The following is a 23,689-nucleotide window of genomic DNA, read 5'->3' as shown; positions in this document are numbered from 1 at the left end:
CTGGGATGGGATTAAAATCCCCTAAACTGATCCCTATGCTGAGCACTCGGATCCCAGTTAACACACACAGGGATCACGAGCGGTTGCTTTGTTTGCTCACCCTGGTTCACACTCACACAGTCATGAGGATTCTCAGCCAATTCACTTCCAGCATGCTGACAAAGAACAACAACATGGGGAACCAAGAACAAAGGGCTTGGCTTTCCAGACCCTTTTAAAGGTTGTTAACCAGTGTTAATTGATCAGCAACTATGCAATTGACACCTGGTCCCTTGCTGCACATTCCTTTCAAATAGGCAGGGAGGGAAAATTAATTTGATTCCGGTTTTACTGATTTTCATCCAATTTTGTACAAAAAAGCTTCTAGTGTTTTTTAAGGAAATTAGCTAAACCAAAATGGATCATTTCCACCATCTTCAGTAAGACGCTATGATTATGTTGTCTCTGTCTCAAGTCTCTGGATAGATGTACAATACAATACATAGCTTCTGTTTCTGTACAACACTGTTACACTCATAGGCTGTGGTAACAACTTTGTATGCTTTGTTTTTGGGCTTCAGCAATAAATTACATTTTTGCCGCAGTGTGTCTTTTAAATGATTATATACAGATCAGATCTGAAATGGCCCTGTGTATCTATTCAGAGAGGGGCTTGTGTTACACACTTTATCAATAAATGCAGTGCATTTTGCTTGGTATCACATCTCTGTAGTCATTTCTTAATCTGACAGTATGTTTTACTCCAATTATTCTATATCGTGTACAGGTTGCCTCCACAGATCTATAGAAACACTTATAGAAGATGTCATTGCTGCATACATTACCTTTGCTCAAGGCTTCACCTGCATTTCAGTAGCCATACAGTAGATTGTTGTATTTGTGGATGTCTAAAGCAAGTAATTGGATGTGCTTTATTTATTTATTTTTGTGTCCAATTTGATTGTCGTTTATATGAACTGGATCATCACCGGCAGGTTAAGACACAGTATCTGTCGGATGAACCCATTTTTCTTTTTTTAAATATTTGCATTGGACTTATTCATAAAGCAGTAGATGCTTTTGCTTACTGGTTGTTTAATAATCTTTAAAGTACCAGCTAAGATCACAAGGAAATTAAAAAAAAAATACCCTTTGCTAGAGATGTGGAAAAGACAAATTACTATAGTTAATACAAATGATATATGTAAAAAAAGACCCTTTTGTATGCACAATATTTTCAGCACATCAACACATGCTATGGCTTATCTAACACACTTAAAGTGCTGAATTTTGGTTCCAGTACAGACCAAGCCACATGGACACCATGATGCAATATAAAATAAACAGTTAACAAAAAGGAAAAGGGGTTGTTACCTTTAACAATATTTCATATCTATCTATCTATCTATCTATCTATATATATATATATATATATATATATATATATATATATATATATATATATATATATATATATATATATATATATAGATAGATAGATAGATAGATAGATAGATAGATAGGTAGATATAGAGTGGAGATATATATTATCCACTGCAGGAAGTATTTGAGTCAGACATTCATAGACTTGTCTGGTGTGAAACTTTGAACCACTTGAATAATTTATAACACATATTTGAGCTTCTCCCAAATTAACTGGGCCATTGGGCTCAATTTACATTCTGTTTGCACCAGTCAAAATTATCCCCTCGTTTTTCTACAAGGTTAAAAAAGCTACTCAGAGTTATATATATATAATGTTTGGTTCCAGTTTTACACCATTAAAAAGGAGACAGAATACGTGTGCCCATTATGTGATAGATTAATTGTGGCAGGACAGTATCACTGGCAATGGTGTTTAGACCAGGAAGGGAGACTCAGACACAGAAGATACATGTTTCAAAGCCTTATGTGCACATTTAATTATAATTAATAAACAAAACACTAAACATTAGACCGAACAAAACACATTAACAAATGGCAGAAGGGCCAAAACAAAATATCTACAAAAACACTTGGAGACATGGACAAACACGAACATAAATACAGCACAGTACAGCACAGCTAACCAAGCTAACACCCATACTCATCCTATTTACACACCTGTGGCTGGAGCCTTAATTCATTGGAGTTTAGAAAAAGGGGCATTCAGAACAGAAAATAGGAGACACTTTTTTACACAGAGAATTGTGAGGGTATGGAATCAGCTCCCCAGTAATGTTGTTGAAGCTGACACCCTGGGATCCTTCAAGAAGCTGCTTGATGAGATTTTGGGATCAATAAGCTACTAACAACCAAACGAGCAAGATGGGCCGAATGGCCTCCTCTCGTTTGTAAACTTTCTTATGTTCTTATGTTCTTTAATCACTTATTCAATTCATGGCTCCAGCCACATTCCCACGTGTTCTTGCAGGGAGGGTTTTAACTCCCTCCCTGCCACCCAGTGTTCCCCACACTAATGCACACCAGTTTTGTGAGAGTAACAACAGAGTTTATGCACACCAGTATAATAATGTATAGATTGAAATAATCCAACATGCCACATTTTTGGACATTTTTGTCAAAGCTTCAGAGTAGTTTTATTATAATATTACTTTGAACTGGACTATAGGAATCCAGGGATTATATTCACAAAGCCTAATATGAGTTAAAATTTCTTAAAGAATATATATATTATATATATATATATATATATATATGCATTTCATTGAGACCCTGACCCCCACCCCCTTTTAAATATAGCCTTCTGTAATCTGAGTTACCTAAACTAATTTTACAATCTGACTACAGGAAATGAAACATGAAAGCTATTTCTTTACTGAACTGTATGTCCCCAGCTGTGTTTCACACTTTCCTAAATACTCTTCATTTTTTTTCCCACCTTCATCGTGCTCAAAGTGACAATGTCTCCCAATGACAAGACATCTGCCAAAATGCGTTTTTTGGGTTTTTTTGGGGGGGAACTTATATAATATAAGGAATGTTTCTCTGAATTAATTATTTGTATTTTCAATCCAAATATATACTGTTTTGCTTTTGCTATGATAGTAATAATTGGTCTTCCAGCTAAAATGTAATTGCAATATCTGTGTGCTCTATATATATATATAGCCAGGATAACAGCTAATAATAGAGTGTTTATTCTTTTCTTCTTTCTGCCTTCCTCTAAGAGTGGTACCCTAGACATGTAGAGGTAATGCATTGGGATGCACCACCAATGGGTCATCAGTGTATTGTTGTACCCTGCTATAATAATCATTTACTCTGTCTCTGTGCAGGCTGGGAAATCTCAGATCGAGGACCTCTTCACTGATCTTCGGGATGGGAGACGGCTTCTGGAGCTCTTGGAAAGCCTAGCAGGCCATGAACTAGTGAGTCATCACTCTGCTTCATGTCTACTGCCTTTGCAAAGTGATGCAGACAACTCTGATGCTTTCTTATTAAAAAAAGATTAGCACAGATCTCTATGAATTTAAGTCTCTTACATTTTAGCTCCCCTCTTGCAGATTTCCATTAATTGTTTCAATGCTTTTAGAACACTAAAAATTTATAGAAATTTCGAATTTGTTTTGTTTGTTGTCTTCACATTTTCTTATCTTAATGCCACAGACTTAATGTATAGAGAAGAAAGGAGTAAGCAGTACTGTAGTAAAAATAGAAAGGTTTTGTTTTGTTTTCAGTAGACACACTTTGGCATGTAGAAGCCAAATAAGTAACCAGAGTGGGCTGAAAGTAAGGCATATGAAATTAAAGTACATGGAAGGAATTCTTTATGACTGGTTTTTGGACTAGGCTGAGCTGTGATACTGCTGGAGGAATTCACATGCAATTCCACCTAAAACTCCACTCAGTGTCAGGCAACGTGATTGCATATGCATATACCCTCCAGGTGTGTTTTAATAAAACATTGAGGTTGAATTAAAATGGTCATGCAACTGTCTGATTAAATTAAATTGGTTTGAAAGACGCCTTATTTGAACTTTGGTACTGTGTTCTGTGAAAAAAAAAACATACTAACCAACATTTTCCACACAACAGAAAGATATTTTCTGCTTTATTTTTGCTTTCAGGCAAAAGAAAAGGGCTTCACAAGAGTTCATGCACTCAATAATGTCAACCGAGCATTGCAAGTCCTGCAGAAAAATAACGTAAGTAAGAGAAATACTAATCTCAGCACTATTGAATATTTGAAGGTTATGGATGGTAAGTTTGTGGAAACTGTCAGGATAGGTTAAGTGACCATCTGTTAAGCAACCCTAAAATATTGAGACTAAAGGCTGGTTCTAAGTTTTCAGATCCGGTTCAAGATTTTTTTTGGGTTGTGATCCAACTTTCATTACACTGGTCTGGTGGTCTATCTTTTCTGTTTGTAGTTTTATGTGACATTCAGCGCAAGCTGTTCCCTATCCCTTATCAAGCCATGAGTTGGTTGTTTAGCAAGTCACTCAAGTCTACCAGACATATGTGGCGGTATTCAAATTAACTTGTTCAGAATCACTTTGAAAATCCATTAGTGGTGTGCTGATACTTGTCATTTTTGAGTAGCTGCCTTCAAGAAGTTTTTGGGAGCAGGTAAATACATCAAAACACACCTATGCATTAATGTGTTGATTTCAAAACAAGAAAAACTGTTCTTCCCTTTACAAACAAGTACAATTAACGTCTGAGTGTTTTAAAAGCTGTTTGGAAGCAAATAACAAGAGTTGCCGCTGTGGAAACTGGTACGTGTATTTGATTGTCGAGTTGTCAGAAATAACACCTTGCCCAGGACTGCAATTCCACAATTCACTGCAGAGATGACACATTTCTGAGGAATCGAAGGAATGTTTTTTGGTTTTTTTTCACATCAAAAGGATGAGTTTTAGTTAGTATAATCATGACAGGTTCTATATTAAATAACACTGCCTGATTGTTATTGATTGCTACTCAATAATTGTTTCATGGGATAAGAGCAAGGGCTGCATGGAGAAAAATCTCAGAAATTGAGAATAGGAGAGAAGTGCTTTGTGACTTAGGAAAGAGTACAGGGTTTCTCTTTGGCTCGTGGAGGGCCACCTCACAGAGGTGAGACTGAGGGGAACCTAGAGGGGAGAGAATGGGAAAACTAAAAAGAGTTAGGATAGATTTGGCCAGGGGGTACCCGCAGGCTTGTGGAGAACCTTCCTGATGAAATAAGACACTTTGGAGAGACTAATTCTCTTTAAAATACCTCATGTGTTCATTGCTAGTTTTGCATTCCTTTCAGAAAAAAGTAATGAAAACTTAGTGTAACAGGTGGGAGGCAGGATTCAGAAAATAACTTGTATTTTTAAATTTGAGCTTTTATTAACTGTTTTCCTGATGTTTTTTTTTACCAACAGGTTGAGCTGGTAAACATTGGAGGTGCTGACATAGTGGATGGAAATCATAAACTTACCTTGGGTTTGATCTGGAGCATTATCCTCCACTGGCAGGTGAGGGGCGTGTCGTGATGTTGTTAAAGTTATATTGTACAACACGAAACAGGCATATATAAGGGTTGAAAGTGGTATGAATCAGGGTTGGAATCAAGCTGTTCAAATGAATATGTGTGGTGTGTGGGCAGGCAGGTTTGAGGTTAATCCAGACCAGAAGGCAGTACACAGGTAAACAAACAGATCACATTTATATAAGTAGTATCAAATGCTTTACCATACAAAGCCTAGTTGTACAGTTTTATTCTATAACGTACATGTCAGAGTCAGGTTCTTTTATTATTTGTCCTATGTTACTCCACATACATCCCAGGAACGTCTTCATATAGTGTGGAAGTGAAAAACTATATACAGTGCCTATGCACAGTAACCAATTACTAAAAGATCATTACTGTGGGTTTGATGATAGATCATGGATAATAGATTTATAGATTTACTATCAATTGTGTTATGTTTCCTAAAAACTTTTTTTTTTATTATTAATAATAATAATAGTAATAATAATAATAACAAATAAAAAATGAATCAAGTACAAGCATAATACTCATCATATTTGATAAGACATATTGTTTGTCATCCAAATCATTGATTTGCAATGAGAAAGTAAACAGGAGCTGTTTTCCTTTCATATATTTTAAATGTGACTTCTGCCATATCACTGGGGCACTAAGAGGTCATGTTGCTTTTGTTTTACAAAGCTCCTACTTAGACAATTTAATAAAACAAAAGCAGTTTTTATTCTATTATAGGATGGTTATAAAAAATAATTAAAAAAAAACGCTCCAATGCATGTAACATTTTAGAGCCCTATTAGCATGCAAGCGGGCCACTTTCTTTTACAGTTACATGAGGTGTGCTGGACCTTTAAAATTGCATTGCATCAAATTGATAAACGACTCTAGTGGAATTAGGTAAATAAATTAAAATACATCAAAAGGCTGTTTATGAATCTAAAACATTCAAATGTGTCTGACTGTTGGGGATGGATTGGAGTCAAAAGAACGTTAGAAGGATACTGAGATGGATCCATTGACTGATAGTTATAAGTTCATTATTGCTGGTCATACCTTCAAAGCTTCAATTAATGTCATGAATGCATCCGGTGGTTTCCAATGTATCAGAGGTAACCTGATGTAATTGCATGCAGGAAAAAATATTCGCTGCAGCATGTTATGTTCTTCTCTTAGTGGATTTCTGTCACATTTTGTCTGTATTTTAAATGGGATTGAATGGCAGAATGACAAAGCCACAAGATTGTTATTACTGCATATTTTTTTTGTAGTGTAAAAACGCAGTATTTCTGTCTCTCACACAGGTAAAGGATGTAATGAAAAACATCATGGCTGGTTTGCAACAGACAAACAGCGAGAAGATCCTGCTAAGCTGGGTGCGCCAGTCAACCCAGTACTACCAGGAAGTCAATGTTGTCAATTTCACCAACAGCTGGTCTGATGGCCTGGCCTTCAATGCACTTATCCATAGTCACAGGTAGGATTTCTTTATTTTATATCATTGATCTCGCAGCCTTAAGTGATGGTTCACACCAGCTTCATGAAAACTGAAATGTGTAAATAAAGATGGGTGGTATTCAGTAAATTACAATCTAAGGCTGAAAAAAATAGTTTTCATCTTTCTAAGTTTTGCAGTGAACACTAAACCAGCCACTATTCTGATCACAATGGGGTTACAACTTGGGATCCTAAAATATATACAGCCAGTCACGTTTAGAGACAGGCGACTTGGTATGGGCATGAAATACCATATTTAGTATTCTTTCTGATTAAATTCATTTTGTGTATAATTTTCTATTTCATTCATCACATTCTAGTGATAGAATTAAAAATAAAAAAGGAAAGCATCCTTTTTGACTCAATATAACAATCATATTCTCATCTCTCTAAGTGCATATGATAGGTATTAACCTGCACCTCTGCAATACCCTGCTCTTCAGTGGATGTAAGAAATCCACTGGGGCAAAGGGTTGCAAGTTAATGGTTACATTCTGTACCAGCTGCACTTAGAGAGAAGATATGATTGAGGGCCTTATGGAGGCTTTTAACTTTAAAAAAAGTCAGAATATGATCAAGTAAACAAAGAAAAGTATCTACAAAGTGATTATAAACAACAAGAAGATTACACGAGTTAAGATATCTGTAATCTGTTCTACCCATAACAAATTGCCCTTCAAAAAGACTATATTTTACTCCCCTGTGATTCTAGACACATACACTTTACAGATATCTTTTGAGGTACCTTAACTATGCAGAGTTTCCCTGGACCATAGGTTTGGGAAATACGTGTTTCTCTCTCGATTTTTATAAAGCAATTGTTGTGCTAACGTGCTGGTCTTCAAGCAAAGATATATCGATAGTATATTCATAGAGGCCTGTCAATTTACTTGGCACTATTTTCTTCAATAAATATGGTTTACTTTTTTAAGCAGTCAGTAATGCTATTTTAATAAATCATCCGGCATCATAAAGAAAACATCTGCCAATCTGCATAGTTAGCTGCTTCACAACTTATTATGCGACTGTGGTGCCACTGCTGCTGTTAAATGCAATGCTCAGTACTGTGCCCTTGTTTAAACTTTGCAGGGTTACGATCAATTACTCCATTGTCAGGAGAAGTGTTATAAAATGCAGCCTTCATTAGGGAAAAAATGTCAGCATTAATGAATCCCATATTGTTCCCCAGACAGTGGAAGTAATATGAAGGTAATTTGTTCAGGAATCATTCACATGTCAGGCTTCAATCACAGATGTTCTGTGAGGGAGTTAATCTTAAAGTATTATTTTTAATAACAGTTTAATTAATAACCAACTCTTTTCAGACATTACAACAAAGGCTTGGACAAGAAGAGTTAGTTAAAGCACGAGTTAAAGTTTTGTGTATGAGAATTTTAAAAAAATGTAGATGTTGAATTCTGCAAATTACTGGTTGAAATCTGCTTTTTAATAACCACATTGTCAAGTTCAAAGTAAATTAGTTGAACTCGAGTGATTCCTTTTGGATGGTTTTGTCTTGATAAGCCGTTAACATGGTTTAACGGTGTATTTTATTTGAGTGTATTCTTGTTTGTATTTACATTGCAAATCAATAAAGAAACTGAATTTTTACTATGACTGTCTTATCAAACTGTCTGTCTGGGATATGTAGATAAAAAGGTTTCTCGTAAAACGATATCTGTACATACTTATTACCAAATAATGTTGAATTGCCAGTCACATTCCGCTGTAGACTTATTCTTGGGGCAGTATTGATTAGTGGTAGCATTAAGGGAAGAATTATACACACTGGAATCACACATGTGTTTGTGAATTCTTTGTGTGTTTGTCTTTTGTTATCTTTTTTTTTTTTTTACCACATTTGCTTTTGTGAAAAAGAGAGTTTGAGCCATGCAGTATCTATTTTAACATGGCAAGTCCAGTGGGTAGAAATGTAGAATGCTCTTCACCCTTTGGCATGGTGTCTCATAAACGGTAAAAATGTACCTTTCTACACCAAGGCACTTAGAGCAATTTAGCCCCGCGTGTGTCATAATAACCAATGGAAACCAGCACAAATAATCTTGAGATACATTAATCTAATGGTTCTGCATTTTTTTATATATAAAAACAGTTTATCGGTTTTCATCCATCTGCAATCTTAAAGGACTAAAATGATTTGAGACACAAGTAAGAAGAAGTCCTTCAAGTTTAAGGCAGTTATTGTGTTCACTATTTAAAGTATGACAGGCAGGGCGACAGCCCAGACACGATTGTGCATATGAATGAGAACAATTCAAATGGCACAAATGTGTTTGTTGTGGACTGATGCCAAAATTGGCCCGATTTCGGCATCGGTCCATAACATATACATTTAGACACATTAAAATATACTTACTGTCATTCATGAATTCCTAAACAAAATTCAGAATGACATCTCTGTAAACTACTGCATCGCCATTTTAAACCTGTTTCTATCTAATCCAACTGCAAATAAAGGGATTCCACTGGCCAACAAAATCTAAATCGACTTGGACAGAAAAAAGTGCGTTGTCTGCTTCTTTGTGTGTTCCACAAGTCATCACACAATTTATTGATGCATAAGTCCAGCTATTAATGTTTCTACATGTCAATATTGCTTACTGACAGCGTATTTTTTGTATAAAAAATGGATAAAATACATTGCCTAATAACATATACTTGACTGTTCAATAGAAGCCTTTGTTGACTCATTCTCAAGCTTTAGTGACACCCCTCACCTTCTCTTCTCTCCTGAAACCTTACTACTCATGTCAATCTGTTGGCCAAACAGTCCACCCTATTCCAAAATCAGCTTATTATGAATGTCACCCACGTGATCCATTGTGATTGCTCAGAAAGAAAAACTGAAAACTAAAAGAGGATCTCATGCTGTTTGCTTTATATTGAAATACTTTTACAGAAAATACATGCATATCTATCTTAAAAAGAGTACATTTTACAACAGCACTTAGAAAAACAAATGAGGAAGAAAAAAACTACTGATGCAGTACTTTGACATGCATAAGAAATCATTCTGGAGTGAATCACAGTAAAATTCAGAGTTTATGATATTGCCTGGATGTCTATAATGATGTACTCCTTGGACCTCTATTTTTAGGGCAGCAATTCTCAAAGAAATGATTGCAATCCACAGAGAGACTAGATTAAATTAATAATCATGTTTCCTCTCCCAGGCCTGATCTCTTTGAGTGGAGCAGCGTACTGAAGTATCAGTCAGCTACTGAAAAACTGGACCATGCATTCAGCACAGCCAAACAACACCTAGGCATCGAGAAACTGCTGGATCCTGAAGGTTGGTTCAAAGAGGCATTTAGTCTACTTGTCTATCTTTTTCCATTAGATAATGTCAGAGACAGTGAATGCAGATACTGTATAATCAGTATATTGTGATAGGCACATATTAGATTTTCAGTTAGTTGTTGCGTGGAGATAGCAGTTGGTTGCCATACAAAATGTGAAGGGGAATCTTAAGGTGGATCAGCATTGTCCTTGCAAGGTGTGATTTTTTTTGTGAGCTTGCAAGTTTTGGAAAGAGAGAGAGATATACAGTATGGTGCTGTGTATCATAGTCCATCTGTGTACATGTTATACTCTGTTCATGTGAAGGTGACCAAGGTAACCTTGTCATTAAATGACACAAAATTAGGCTGCCTCCCAGGGGTGCCATTGAATTTTTTCATCACCCTTTTCAGTCTTATCCCATTGCTTTTTGAGTGCCAGTTGCACTTCTAAGCACTGCTTTAATGTATTTGAACCTACTTTTAACTCGTTGATAATTGTTGTTTATTTCTTCAATTATCCTAATTAACAAATTAAATATGTGAGTTGATGTTAATTATACAATGAAAAAGATGCCAACCTACATGTATACAAATACACAGGTTCAGATCTCATTAGCCTCATCACACTAATATATTGTTTTATTATGTTAAAGGCCATTTATGAACCATTTTATGAGCACAATAAAATACTCAAAGCTGTTTGGTTGTATTCTGTGATGGACTGGCGTCCCGTCCAGGGTGTAGTCCCGCCTTGCGCCCTGTGTCTGCCGGGTTAGACTCTGGCTCACCGCGACCCTGTAAAGGGTTATGCGGTTAATGATAATGGTTGGATGGATGGATGTTTGGTTGTATTGAGGCAACCCACTTACAGTAGCTGAGCTTGTGCCTCACAACACACACACAGTACCACTGCACTTGTGTGTCTTCTTGTGTGTTGTTAGATATAGCATCATATCTGCTCTCTTGTTTGAATGGATTTGTACTGTACCAAAAAGGGTCCCTCCAGCTACGTGATTGGGCTCTTTGTGCTGCTACATGTTGGACTGTGTCTTTCCGACAGGGCACCAAGCAAGAGCACAAAAGAGCCAGGCTTGTTTGCACAAGCAGCACCCACAGGAATTATAATCTGTGAAGGCAGTGCACAATACATCTGAACACATTGATTAACACATTTTCAGACTTTTAAGCAATATGTTTTCAAGTTGTTTATTATTATAGTCAACAGAGGGAATGCATGATGTCGAAGTTAAATGAACTCCAGATGTAGCAGCATAGTTTTATTTATTTATTTATTTTTTCTGTTGTCAGCTGTATGTGTAATAACATACAGGTTTGGGAGACATTTCACAACATTAATTTAACTGTCACTGTGGTTTACCAAAAGGTGTGTACAGTACACCTAACGTAATTAAATTAGGGTACCGTCTTTTTTTTTTCTTGAATAAAAGATTCTCAAATCCAGCGGATTGAAATATTAGCATATTTTCTAGATTACATTTTTTTGGTTTTGCTGGTAGCACTTTCCTTGTCAAATTAGGACTCCCTGTTAACTAAATGAAATCATAAAGTCCAATTGCATTTAAATTTGATACATAATTGTTAAACTAACTTCACTAAGTTTACAGTTATTTAAGTTGTTGGGATGGAGGGAATGTGTGCAATTTTATCATTTCAGATTTTAAGATGAATAGACAGTAAGAGACAACAGTTAACATACACCAGTATACAATATCACATCAGGTATTTTATTGAAGACTACATCACTATTGAAACTGTACAATTTAAATATACTAACTTACAAAATGTTTCCCCTGTATTCAATGCAATTGACAATGGATTAAATAAACGTTGGTAATGATAGAGAAAACAAATATAGCTGGATTTTTTTACTTGTGTATTAATAATAAAGCAGTATAGAATACAATTCTAGGACGGTGAACTTCTTTGTATGGGTTATGGGTGCACCAGCATCACTGTCGAGCCCTCTTAAAGTGTCGTGGGCTAGTTCATGAAACACCAAGGATGGAAGATGCCCACTTGAAGATCTAGGAGAAGCACCCTACTCAGCTCAGCCCAGACGGTTATCATGCTGATCCGCTAGGGAGGCCGCACTGTGGTTGATCCCCGGAGCCAGAATTGCAGCCGTTGTGTTTGCTGATGCGCCAGGGAGGCAAAATAGGCTGATCCCTGGAACCAGCATTACATTTTAGCCATCAACACCAGGCAGAAGGATATCTACGTAATCAGATGGAAGGAAATGCAGATGGATCACATTAATTTACAGTAAAAGAAGCCATGTCTTAGTTGGTGCTTATCTTGGCGAGAGCCGAGTCCAATATCAGCATGAAGTTTTAACACCTACTCTCACACAATGGAAATAATACTCTTAAACGAATATCAGCTTTCAGCCTTGCTCCATTCACTTCTATTTATGATGATATTTCTCCATACACAGACGTTTAGCATACTAAAACGGTATAATATCTTCACAAGTATGACAATGTGCGTTCAATGGCTCCTCTGCACACTAATGATTTTTTTCATTGTTATTATATCTATATCAGACAGTAATACATGACTGAAAACAGTGTATTCAATAACTGTTTTAGAATAATACATAAAACAAAAAATGTTGATTATAGTGTAGCTTTATCTTTGTGGATGGTTCTGTCATGGGGAGGGCTGTCAAGACGCTAATGATGGTATCGAGAGGAATTCACAAACAATTTCTTAGTGGAATACAATACTTGTGCAGATGTACCATTTGGGAAGTTGAATTCAAAAGCTAAAGCTGATCTATACCGTAATACTAAATAGGTAAACCAAAATTAGACAACGTGTTTTTTTTTTTTGTATCCTAATTAAAGAGACAGTTTCCAGGAGGATGTTTTCTAATCCTGGTTATGCCGTCAAAGCCACTGTTCTTGGCGCAGATATTTGGTTTTACACTCATTCTTGTCTAAATACTCCTTACCAAATTATGACTAAAATCCAATTTACTGGGTGTTGACAAGAAAGGAATATATTTTGTTAGTGAATTCTTTAGGCACAATATGATTCTTAATGTTGGCTTAGACACAATTAACATGTCACACTAGTTAACAAGTCAGCTAAGGAATGTGTGTGATAGGTGATGACAACCTGACATTAAAATATTTTGTTAAATGGAAGACATGAATATAAAATCTCAGTGCAACATATTGTCTTGAATTAATTGACCAGATGGGAAGTTAAATATTAATTAGCCACTTAACAAATTAAATATCAGGATATCATACATTTTGTCTAAATTGATTAATTCTGTGATCTTCAACAATACAATAAGGTGTTTTAGGCCATTAAATATTCTGTTTATATTTTTAATTGGTTGGAATGAATGTGTACATTTTTTATATTAACTCAGTTAATTCAAGGATTATTTTTTATCTGTAATTCAGTATGTTAACGTAACATCATTCAGCAAATTTCATTCAACTTTATTAAGCATGGATTAGTTAGTAATATAGGGTGTTGCAAAACATTTGGCATTTGGCCATATATATATATATATATATATATATATATATATATATATATATACACACACACACACACACACACACACACACACACATATTATTACCGACCATGCTCTGCTAAAATAGATTATGCATAATTTACAAACAGCACTATATATTCCTTATTAAATATTTGTGATAGATTCTATTACTGAGGATTTAAAGAATTCTATCTATTGTGTCTGAAGGATATTACTGCTTCCAATCATCCAGGATCTCACATTTGCAGTCTCTGACAAGGTTTCTGGGAGAGTTCTCATTATTCTGTTGCAGGGGTGAAGTTTAGATAAACCGTGCACATTGCTTGCACCTCTTTGTGAGTTTTGAGAACAAAATGGGCAGTGTCTGTCTGAACAGTAATAATGTAGTTCCATGTTGATAAATTATATATATATATATATATATATATATATATATATATATATATATATATATATATATATATATATATATATATATATCATATCCAGTTTATTGAAATAGCCAGTGGGATTTTGCGTTTCAAAGTAGGCAAACCAGGGATGATGTCTGGAATTTCTTATGGTTCATTAACATGGCCCTGTCATGTCCCTAGGCTGATGCAATTAACGGGGTCATGAAATATTGACTGCTTGTTACAATCTCTGACAGTATTAAAAAAGTGTAGCTACCAAATGTCTCAGGCTGTTTACATTGTCAATTAGGAGGAGAAAAGGAGGAGAAGGCGAGGGCTAGTCAAATCTCTCACCTGCCAATTAAAAAGTGTAAATCACAAAGTTACTAAGCTGGCTTTTGACTTCCAGTGAGAGATCTGCATAAATAAATGGGAATAGAGCAGCAGAATGAGAATATGGGTTTGAATGAGAAAGGAGTCTGGAGTACAAGAAAAGAAAAGAAAAAAACAACAATAACGTAATCTTGACAGAATGAGATCTGACAAGCCAGCATGCAGAGGATCACCTTAGCTTTCTGCGAGAGCTTCAAGATAAATTGTTTTGGGATTTAAGTGATGAAGGAGAAAAGTACATAAGCTGCCTCAGTATGATGGAGAATTCTGAGGAATTTTCTAAAGAGGACTTTTGTAAATGCTAGCAAGCTACAAAGTTAACCAAGCGCTAATGTTTACCTCTCCCCTTACATCACAATTAACGATTACAAGTCCTGTCATGAAAGTGATTGAGCCATTCAGCACAAGGAATCAATTAAAGGCTGGCTAGATTGGCCAGTGTACTCACATACATGCATTGTGTTTTAAGTAAGCACTTTGAAGTGTGCTGTTTTGAACTGATGAAACTGCTTCACATCACTTCAAGGGGGATAGTTCAGTAGGAATGCATTATGTTGGTGGTGGTTAGTCAGGCATGATTTGTCATGTTCCTTTCAGTGAAAATGAAAAAAAAAATAGTTTCCTTGGCTGGCTGGTGTAGGAATGGAACATCACATTATTCATAATTGGCGAGGAACTTTTGCTACTATACCCACATTTATGCTATGTTATTGGGTTGCTTTGGTGTACATTAATAGAGAGTGTGCATGGAGGCTAGTGACTGGCAGCATGTTAAACTGGCAGCCTCATGTTGATTAGGGTATGGCACAGTAGGGAAGGTAAATAGGGAAGGCAGTGCTGTGGGACAGGGAGAGCATGTGATGGCTATGACTGAGCTGGATTACATCTGTGTCATATCCAAAGGGGAAGAGTTTGGACCTTAGAGGCCTCTCAGTGTGTGCAGGGAATTAATGCAATTTCCTGATGCTCCTCGGGGTGAAAAATGACCCCTCTGATGCGTGTATTTATCAACCTTCTTTTTTGCAGGTTTAGTCTGAAATCCTCATACTGTTAAATATAACAAAATTGTAATTTAGTTGTTAGCTTCTGAGAACCTTTACTTACCTAGCAACCTTTTTGCTAATTTTTTTGTTTTTAGTAGTTTTTTTCTGTTTAAATTCTATCATCAGCCATTGCATTTAGTTTAGCTTTGACATTCCTTGCAACCTCTGAAGACTGTTGAATACAGTGAATACAGTGTGTGAGACAGGCGATTTTACATATCAATAAACTGCCATTATTTAAAAAATAAAAACCCATTGATGTCCATTTCTACAAACCTAAATGAAATGTGTAAGCAACATCAATACACTACAATATCTCCCACCCACCCAAGCACACACATGAATGACTTGATGTAGAAGTTAAAAAGTAAAGTACTTACCATGAGCCTGTGTTTTCCATGCTTCTCCCCTCGCCTCCAGTGTTCTCCCTCAGGGAGCCGGTGACGCTTGCCAACCTGCCAAGGGGCACAGTCACCGTCAGGCCTCTTTTTTATAAAGACGGCTCTCCACTGGGCCAGATAGAAAATCAATTTGCTAAACTAAACAGAGATTGTGTCTTGTGATTGGAAAATGTTCAGTCACTAGTCCTAAAAGGGTTAACAAAAACAGGCCTAACGTTATACAGCTGTCTCAGTTTGCTTTGCCTTTTTAACTTTTAAAGACATTTTGAAAAATAAAAATAAATAAATACATGAATAAATAATAATCACAGTGCAGGCACTTTGCATGCTGTCTCTGTGTGCATACTTCAGGAAGTTATTAGTGACCAGATGGATCAAGACCACATGGGTAAATTCTAATTGAAACATTAAACAATTCTTTACTGTACTTTGGTGTGCTAACGCCACTCTGGAAAATGGCAAAAACATAAAATATGAAAATGCTTTATTTCAGGGAATATGCAGGCTTTCAGCCATACTGTATTTTCCTCATCGGTGTTAATGGCCAGTAACTGAGCAATACACATATAAATCTCATTGTCTAGACTGACAAATCGTCATTCTTATTTAACTCCTACAACAAGGAATAACAAGGACCAAGGATCTTTCAGTAATGCAGTAGTTGTGAATTACCTTCAGAAAAGGCAACTGTTTTGTATTAACCACCTGGAGGCTGTAATAGGCTGTTCCTAACAAAACAAAAGCTTTTTAGATTGACAGTATTATTTCTTAACAACAAAAGGTATGATAGATGAGGTGTGGTGCTATTTGCTTGCTATTTGCTATATTAAAGGGCTGGTGGTGTCACTGATATGGTAGTGGACCAATATAGGAGATTGTTTTGGTTTGAAATACTTTTTTTAAGGAATGTCATTTTTTTGAAGCGGCATCTTTGGACGTTTGTCTTGTTAACGGTAGAATGATGTTTCCCATTTTAACAGTAGTTTTTATTTACTTTTATTTTCAATATGATTTTTTTTTTTCCATAGCACACATGTTCAGCTAGGTTCTGAAAAGGAAAGTCAGATGTGAATGATTACAGTTTACAAAGAATATGCACTAAAATTTATTTCAGATTTCTGTTATTCCTGGTGAAAATCAGCAATAGAAAATACAAGGCAAACATTTTGCTGGCAAGGAACAGCTTGATAGAAAGCCTCACTTCTCTCTGTGAGTAATATGTCAGGTTAATCTGGTAATAGAATATCAAAGCAGATAGTCTCTAGCCTTGCTGTGACCTTCCAGAAGGTCAGTAACAGTAGTCAGAAATGTACACACTGATGTCCCATAGATTTTATAAGTTACGACATGTGCAATCAAAAAATTAGATTTTTCCTTGACAAAAACCATGTCTGTTTCAGGAGGCCATAGTAATTGTTTTTTATTACAGCTTTTTGATCTTCTCTAACACTTATCTTGTATTTGGCCTGTAATAAAAGCTACAAAAAAGCAACAGAATCCACTAAAACACTTTAAATTACAGGGAGACTTGTAAGCTTTATGATGTGTTTTTTTGTTAGTGACACAAAAGGAGTCCATGCTTCGGAAATAGGTTTCTTCCTTTAGCAACATACCCCTTAAAAAAGTTTACCACAGTCTTTTTACAGTTTTACAATGCTTTACCCATGGTTATGCTGTGCATGTACCATAGTGTACTCTGGTTTGACATGTTTATTCACAGGGGGAAAATAGCAAACCTGGTCAAAATGGGAGTAATGCATAATTAAAGCAGTATGTAATTGAAGGCAACAATAATTTTGTAAATTAGGTAGTCTGTGTGACCTATTGTTATACAATTGCACCAAGTGTGTTTACTTTTATAAAAAAAAAAAATGATGGTGAAACTCTGATTACGCATTTCTGTACAGTTCTTAAAGTGTAATTACTTTCCCTGCATAATGCTTTCCTTTACATTTGCAAAATAAGGATTTTTAATGCGACTCTGGCAGGTTTTGATTACTACTCAACCGATGAAACGTAAAATTTAGTTTTTCTGTACTGTATTATAATAAATTATGATTATACAAATAATTTGATCCAGAAACAATGATTTAAACCTTCCTTGAGGGCAACTCCACCAAATCAAAAACTTTTCGTAGTTCATTTTCTTATCATAATACATGGTGATCTGTTATTTTATTGGTTCTATATAACATTTCCCTAAATCTTACCTGTTTTCTTACCTAGTTTTGGAATTCTTTGGTCATTTCATCAGGAGGGTGAAATTGGCCCTACCCCTTTAAAACCTTATTCCTTATTAACCAGCCATTTCCCTCTATTGACTAACGTGTTTAGTAGCTAGCCCTTCCACCCTGATGCTTATAGAATATCGAAAATAGAAAGGGTGCTAAAGTGGTTCACTTTTGTAGCGGGTAACCTAAAAAGTTCAGCAGATTACTGTAGGTGAAAAAAAGGGTTGTTACTTTACAATACAGTAGTGTGTTCAAACCAGCAAGAACTTTTATGTAAACGGCTATAAGACTGTCGACAGGTTGTGAGACCACATGGGCAGCTAGGATAACACTGGTGTGATGTGACATATCGTCAAACCGTTGAAATTGTACTGGAGGTACGTTATAAGTAGGGCTTTTGATGTTTGGTTTTAAATGATAAAACGCCCCTGATAAAAAAATAAAATAAAATCGGTGGATAGCCAATAAACACTGGAAAACACCGGAACAACTGTAGAAATGGCTAATCAATTCACGTTGTCTTTACCCTTTCCCATTAAAAAATAAAACCTACTACAAAAATAATAAACACATTTCCTAGTGCTGCTCGGCAATGTTCCGCCTTCCTGACTTGTATCTATCATTCATTCGTTCTGAATACTTTAAACCCGTCTCAACTACTGAGTGACAGCACATTCCTACATTTCTATTGGAAACTCTGCTTGCGAGACTTAAAAACAAGATTATAATCAGGAATGGAGGCTTGTTAGTGGGATTTAAAACTGTATCACAGTTAAGATACTGAGGATTAAAAACAGAATTTTGCGAAATGTAAAAAAAAAAATGCCAACACACAAAAAGCCCAGAAGAATGTGCCCGTGACCAGAGGGATTTCATTGTGGAAGACGGCAGAGGAAAGAAAGTACAACTTAAGTGTGCAACTACTGTCTAGCTACTGTACATATTTTGACAGAAAAAAACAAAACGCTCAAGCATTTTGGAAAGTAACCGAAAACACTAATTTCGTACAGTATATCAAAAAAAAAAAAAGATTTACATAAAAGCAGTTAATAAAATAAAAATACAGTTAATAAAAATGAAAAAACAGAAGCCCTAGTTATAAGAAATCATTCCTGTGAAGTCTTGGATATAACACCGGGCTACCTAACATTACTGTCAGCCCATCATGACTGAACCTCACTTGAAACGTAGAATAAATCCAAATAATTTCCACAGCAAATCAAACTGTGAAAACGCTGTACAAATAATTGCCAATTGAAACATTGTGGAGTTTTATCGAATCTTAACATTGGTTACACTTTGCTTTGTGTGTGCAGTCAAAATTGCTTTTATTCCAATTCAACCTATCTTAAAGTTTAAGGACCGTTTTTCTTGTAGTAGAAAATGTTTGTAATGTCACAGCAGGCTGCTGTGGACATTACTCATCACAGTTTCCTTGGTGATGCCACCACCACTTAGTTACAAAGATGTTGGTTTCAAGGTCTCAACAATTATTGTACCACTGCGTAACCAATTTTAACATAAAAGGCTTTGCATTTCAGCTTACACCTTCTAATGGAACTGCTGTTATCTGTGAAGCAATTGGAAGCATTATGTTAAAGCACATAGCAGTTCCAGCATCATTCTGCTTTGGGGTGGATTTAGATGTAAACAGAAGATGTTATTGGCAATGAAGATAGACAAATTAAAAAGCTGCTACATTAAGTACATGTGTCTCTGGTGTATTTTACACAGTGAGATTGAAAAGAAATAAGCAAGAAGGGCTTCTCCAGTCATATGTTTCCATTACTGCCTGAGAAAAGCACTTGAATCTTGGTGCTTAGCCCAAGCAATATCTTTAATCGCTGATCATGATTTGTCGATGATTGCAAGTGACCAGCTGTTATTAGATGGATTTGGAAACCTTTTATTCACTGTATTCAGTGTTGGCCAAACCTGGTGTTCAAATCATGTCTATTTAAAAAAGACATTTGATGAAAAGAATAGAAATGGCTTCTTCTGTGGCTATCTTAATTGAAAAGCGAACAGATGCATCTTAGCTCCTGTTACCAATTATAGGACAGAGATAATGTAGAAGTGTCAGTATAGCAAGGCCATAATAGCTCAGTCGAACTGGCCAACTGTGCTGAGTCACTACCTGTAAGAAGCTGTTTTTGGCTATGATTGTGCATGAGTCAAGCAAAAATTGGGACCTCTGTGAACGAGACTGGGAATTGAACCAACATGAGAAAAATGCTGCTAGCTTTTATTTTATTTAATTTTACAATTTTAGATGTTATATGATGAATAACATTAGCTGCAGGTGGAGGTGAGAAGGTGGGCAGTTGTGAACCAAGCTTGCCGAAAGATGTATTAAAAGTGTCTGAAAAGCGCTAATAACAAATTTGGGAATTTTAACACCATCCGTGGCAAACTTAAATCCTACACCAGATTATTTCATGCAGGGGCTTCAGTCCAGCCACATATTTACATGCAGGGGCCTCAGCCCCGCCACATATTTACATGCAGGGGCCTGGGATCTGACACAGGTAAATTTCATACTTCCAGTAGGGGTGTCACAGGGAGGACAGGTTAATGGATACATTCTGAAGTAAACTTAAGTAAATTTATGAGTACAGTATTAAGAAGTCATCAGAATGTGACAACTGAAACAGAAAATTATGTAAAAGTGTTTCTAAACTGGAATGAAAATCCATTAGTTAAGATATGTTTGATATATCAAATTATATAGGGTGGTTAAAACAGCATTTCTTGTTTAAACAATTAGTAAAATTTACCAAATGTCTCTTTGCGTAAGGAATACTTTAGTAATACACTTCAGTTTCCCACTTTTCTGTGTTCGCAATTGTACATTTTTTATTATTTCTATGTAGCCAAACTCTGGATTCGTTTTGAGTAAATCTGTTAACTTACTGTTATACAAGAAGGATCAGTCTGTGTAGTATCTTTCTCAAGGAAATGGTGCAACCACTGTATCATCAGAGCAATACCGATCCTGGATCGCGCCCTGTATAAGATATAAATCCATCGCCCCCCACCCCAACCCCGCAGTCTGCAAATAAAATAATAAAAGTAAAGGTTCCAAATCTTTGTAAATGTCCAATGGAATGCACCAATAGAAAATACAGTATAATCGTAAATCTCGAAAAACTACTCGCTTCTAAATCTTTTGTAGTCATTTTTGTATTACTTTAGTATAAATACATGTTAATTTGGATTCATATGTTGTTTTTTTCTGACTTTATGTGAACGAAAAGACACACATTTGCCCGTTTTCCCATTGGAAATAGTGATATTTTGAAATATCACTGTCCTGGTCACAAAAGCAAAGTTTGTGGGGAATAATAGCCGTTTTCTTTACTTTTGAGGCATAAGCAATTAGGAAATAACACTTACTACCCAGGAACAAAAAAAAATAAAAAATTTGTTACACGATGTAATCAAACATCTCAGTTTGAATACAGTTACCGTATAACAGGGTGCTGGTGCTGAATTCAAATCTGTACATACAGTATCTTTTTCACTTTATCACCTGTCGAGCATGCTAGTGGGGAGTGCGGTGGGGGGAGGTTGTGCTGAAGTAAGATATATACATCCTTTTTTTTTTACTGTTTCCCCTGTGCAGGGTGAGCAAGCGATTGATCGAGCGAGCAGGGGTATGTCAGCCGCTGGCTTGAAGGGGGGCGCCGAATGATAAATCGCTTTGATTTATTTTCTCCTGTTATTTTTGTTTTGAATTGTTATTGGAAGTTACTTATTTATTTATTTTACTTCTTATTTGTCAGCCAATCGGTGCCCCCCTCAGGTCAGCGCCCTGTGCGGCCGCACTGCTCGCACCCCCCTTGTTATGGTGTATTATTATATTTAGCCAGGCTCTCCGTCTTTTCTCAAGTGTGTTACAGCCCTTTAAATCTTTCTTCAACCAGATTAGAGAATGGCTCAAACAGTTCTATTACATTTCCATGGTGACAGGCATTACAGGGTTTGATAAGGCTTATCGACCCTTTCAGATTCATACCATGCTTTTTTCTGTAGCACTCTCTTTGGTTTCTGAGTTGATACAATACCCCTGAAAAGATTCGAGGGGGTTTTAAATCATATTATGTTTTGTCTTAAAAAACTAATAAAAAAAAGATATGTATTAGTGATATCAAATTTTCCAAAACTGCTCAATGCTTTATTCTTTGCCCACAAATGCAGTTCCAAACAACAAAAAACATACCGCAGGCAATGCATAAATATATTGTAAATAAACTAGCTTACAAAATGTAGCGGGGGTATTTCATAGTAAAGTAAGTAGAGATAGTTAATATGTTATTATGTTAAAATATATGCAGACCAAGAGGGAGCTATCACACTGTATAGCCTATTGTAAAAACTCAATCTGTGGAGAATGGGAGAGATATCTGTGTGTGAATGTGAGAGTGTGAGAGAGTCAATCGACGCAGGCAGTAGGTAAAGGACAAGTCGGGTTGCAAGTCTTGTTAAAGCGGGTCAGGTCGGTTTGTGGGTTTGGGTCGGATCCTGGACGGAAGCTAGTCGTAAAAATCGGACCAACGCAGGACTCTGCCGTGAATTGAAGTAACTGTTCCCTTTTTTCATATCTTTGTTTGGTGGAATGTTGCTCACCTTTTCCCTAACAGTGTTACTGTTTAATCAATAATCACTAGCCTGACAAGTCTGTGGGTAATTTACCATAGCCTGACAAGTTCCAGAATTCATCCCCACATCTGTATCAAGGAAGCAGACAAATAGTATTAATATGAAATATTTATGTCTCTGGGTTTGGGAGGGTAGTAATACATTACTATGGCCTAGAGGGTGACATGACTCTTGTTTGTGTCACAGTCTCAATAAAATAACAACTACTTTCTGCCTCTGTCATAAAATCCAAGAATATGTTTCTACGTCTGTCATAAACAGAGAAGGTAATTGTATTTAAACATGCCATTTACTACAATGGTGTTTGGATGAAAAAAGGAATAGCGATACATTTTGGAGTGTTATAAGTGCTAAAGCAGAGGCACATTTTCTGAAGAATTACATTTTGTGGCATGAAAGAGCAGGTCAGTTATTGTTCATAGTTGCTGGTTTGGTAGTCTTACAATTCTTTTAAATCTCTCTGTCCCTTCTCACTATTGAGTCAGTGGGTATGCATTTCAGCTGTTGGTAGCACTAAGAGGATGCATCTTGGAACCAAACCTGAGCTGGAACAGTAGCCATGCTAGCATGGGGTAAATTCATCAGAAAAATTGCAAATTTAGCTTTAGCTGTAATTAATCTGTAATTACAAAGAAAGAGAGAGAAAACTAAATGTTAACTAACTCTAACTGTTAGCCTGTTAGTAAATGTAATTACAGTAGTACGCAATTGCTGTAAAATGAACACACATCATTTCTATATGTTCTTTATTTACATCAATGTAGTTGTGTATTTGTTATCTCTCTCG

General features: G+C 36.1%; 1 protein-coding gene across 1 annotated transcript in view; it reads left to right on the top strand.

Moving 5' to 3' along the window:
• The window catches only part of LOC121327512 (dystrophin-like), a 319,147-nt gene that overhangs the window by 161,592 nt on the left and 133,866 nt on the right, over positions 1-23,689 (top strand). Inside the window, exons 3-7 of the mRNA XM_041271582.1 lie at positions 3,258-3,350; positions 4,050-4,127; positions 5,340-5,432; positions 6,748-6,920; positions 10,135-10,253. Of these exons, the coding sequence (XP_041127516.1) occupies positions 3,258-3,350; positions 4,050-4,127; positions 5,340-5,432; positions 6,748-6,920; positions 10,135-10,253 (556 nt within the window). The remainder of the gene's footprint in view (positions 1-3,257; positions 3,351-4,049; positions 4,128-5,339; positions 5,433-6,747; positions 6,921-10,134; positions 10,254-23,689) is intronic.

Source organism: Polyodon spathula, chromosome 15 (genome assembly GCF_017654505.1).
Source record: "Polyodon spathula isolate WHYD16114869_AA chromosome 15, ASM1765450v1, whole genome shotgun sequence".
NCBI lineage: Eukaryota > Metazoa > Chordata > Actinopteri > Acipenseriformes > Polyodontidae > Polyodon > Polyodon spathula.
The sequence above is the reverse complement of the archived record's forward strand: the minus strand, read 5'-3'. Positions and strand labels throughout refer to the sequence as shown.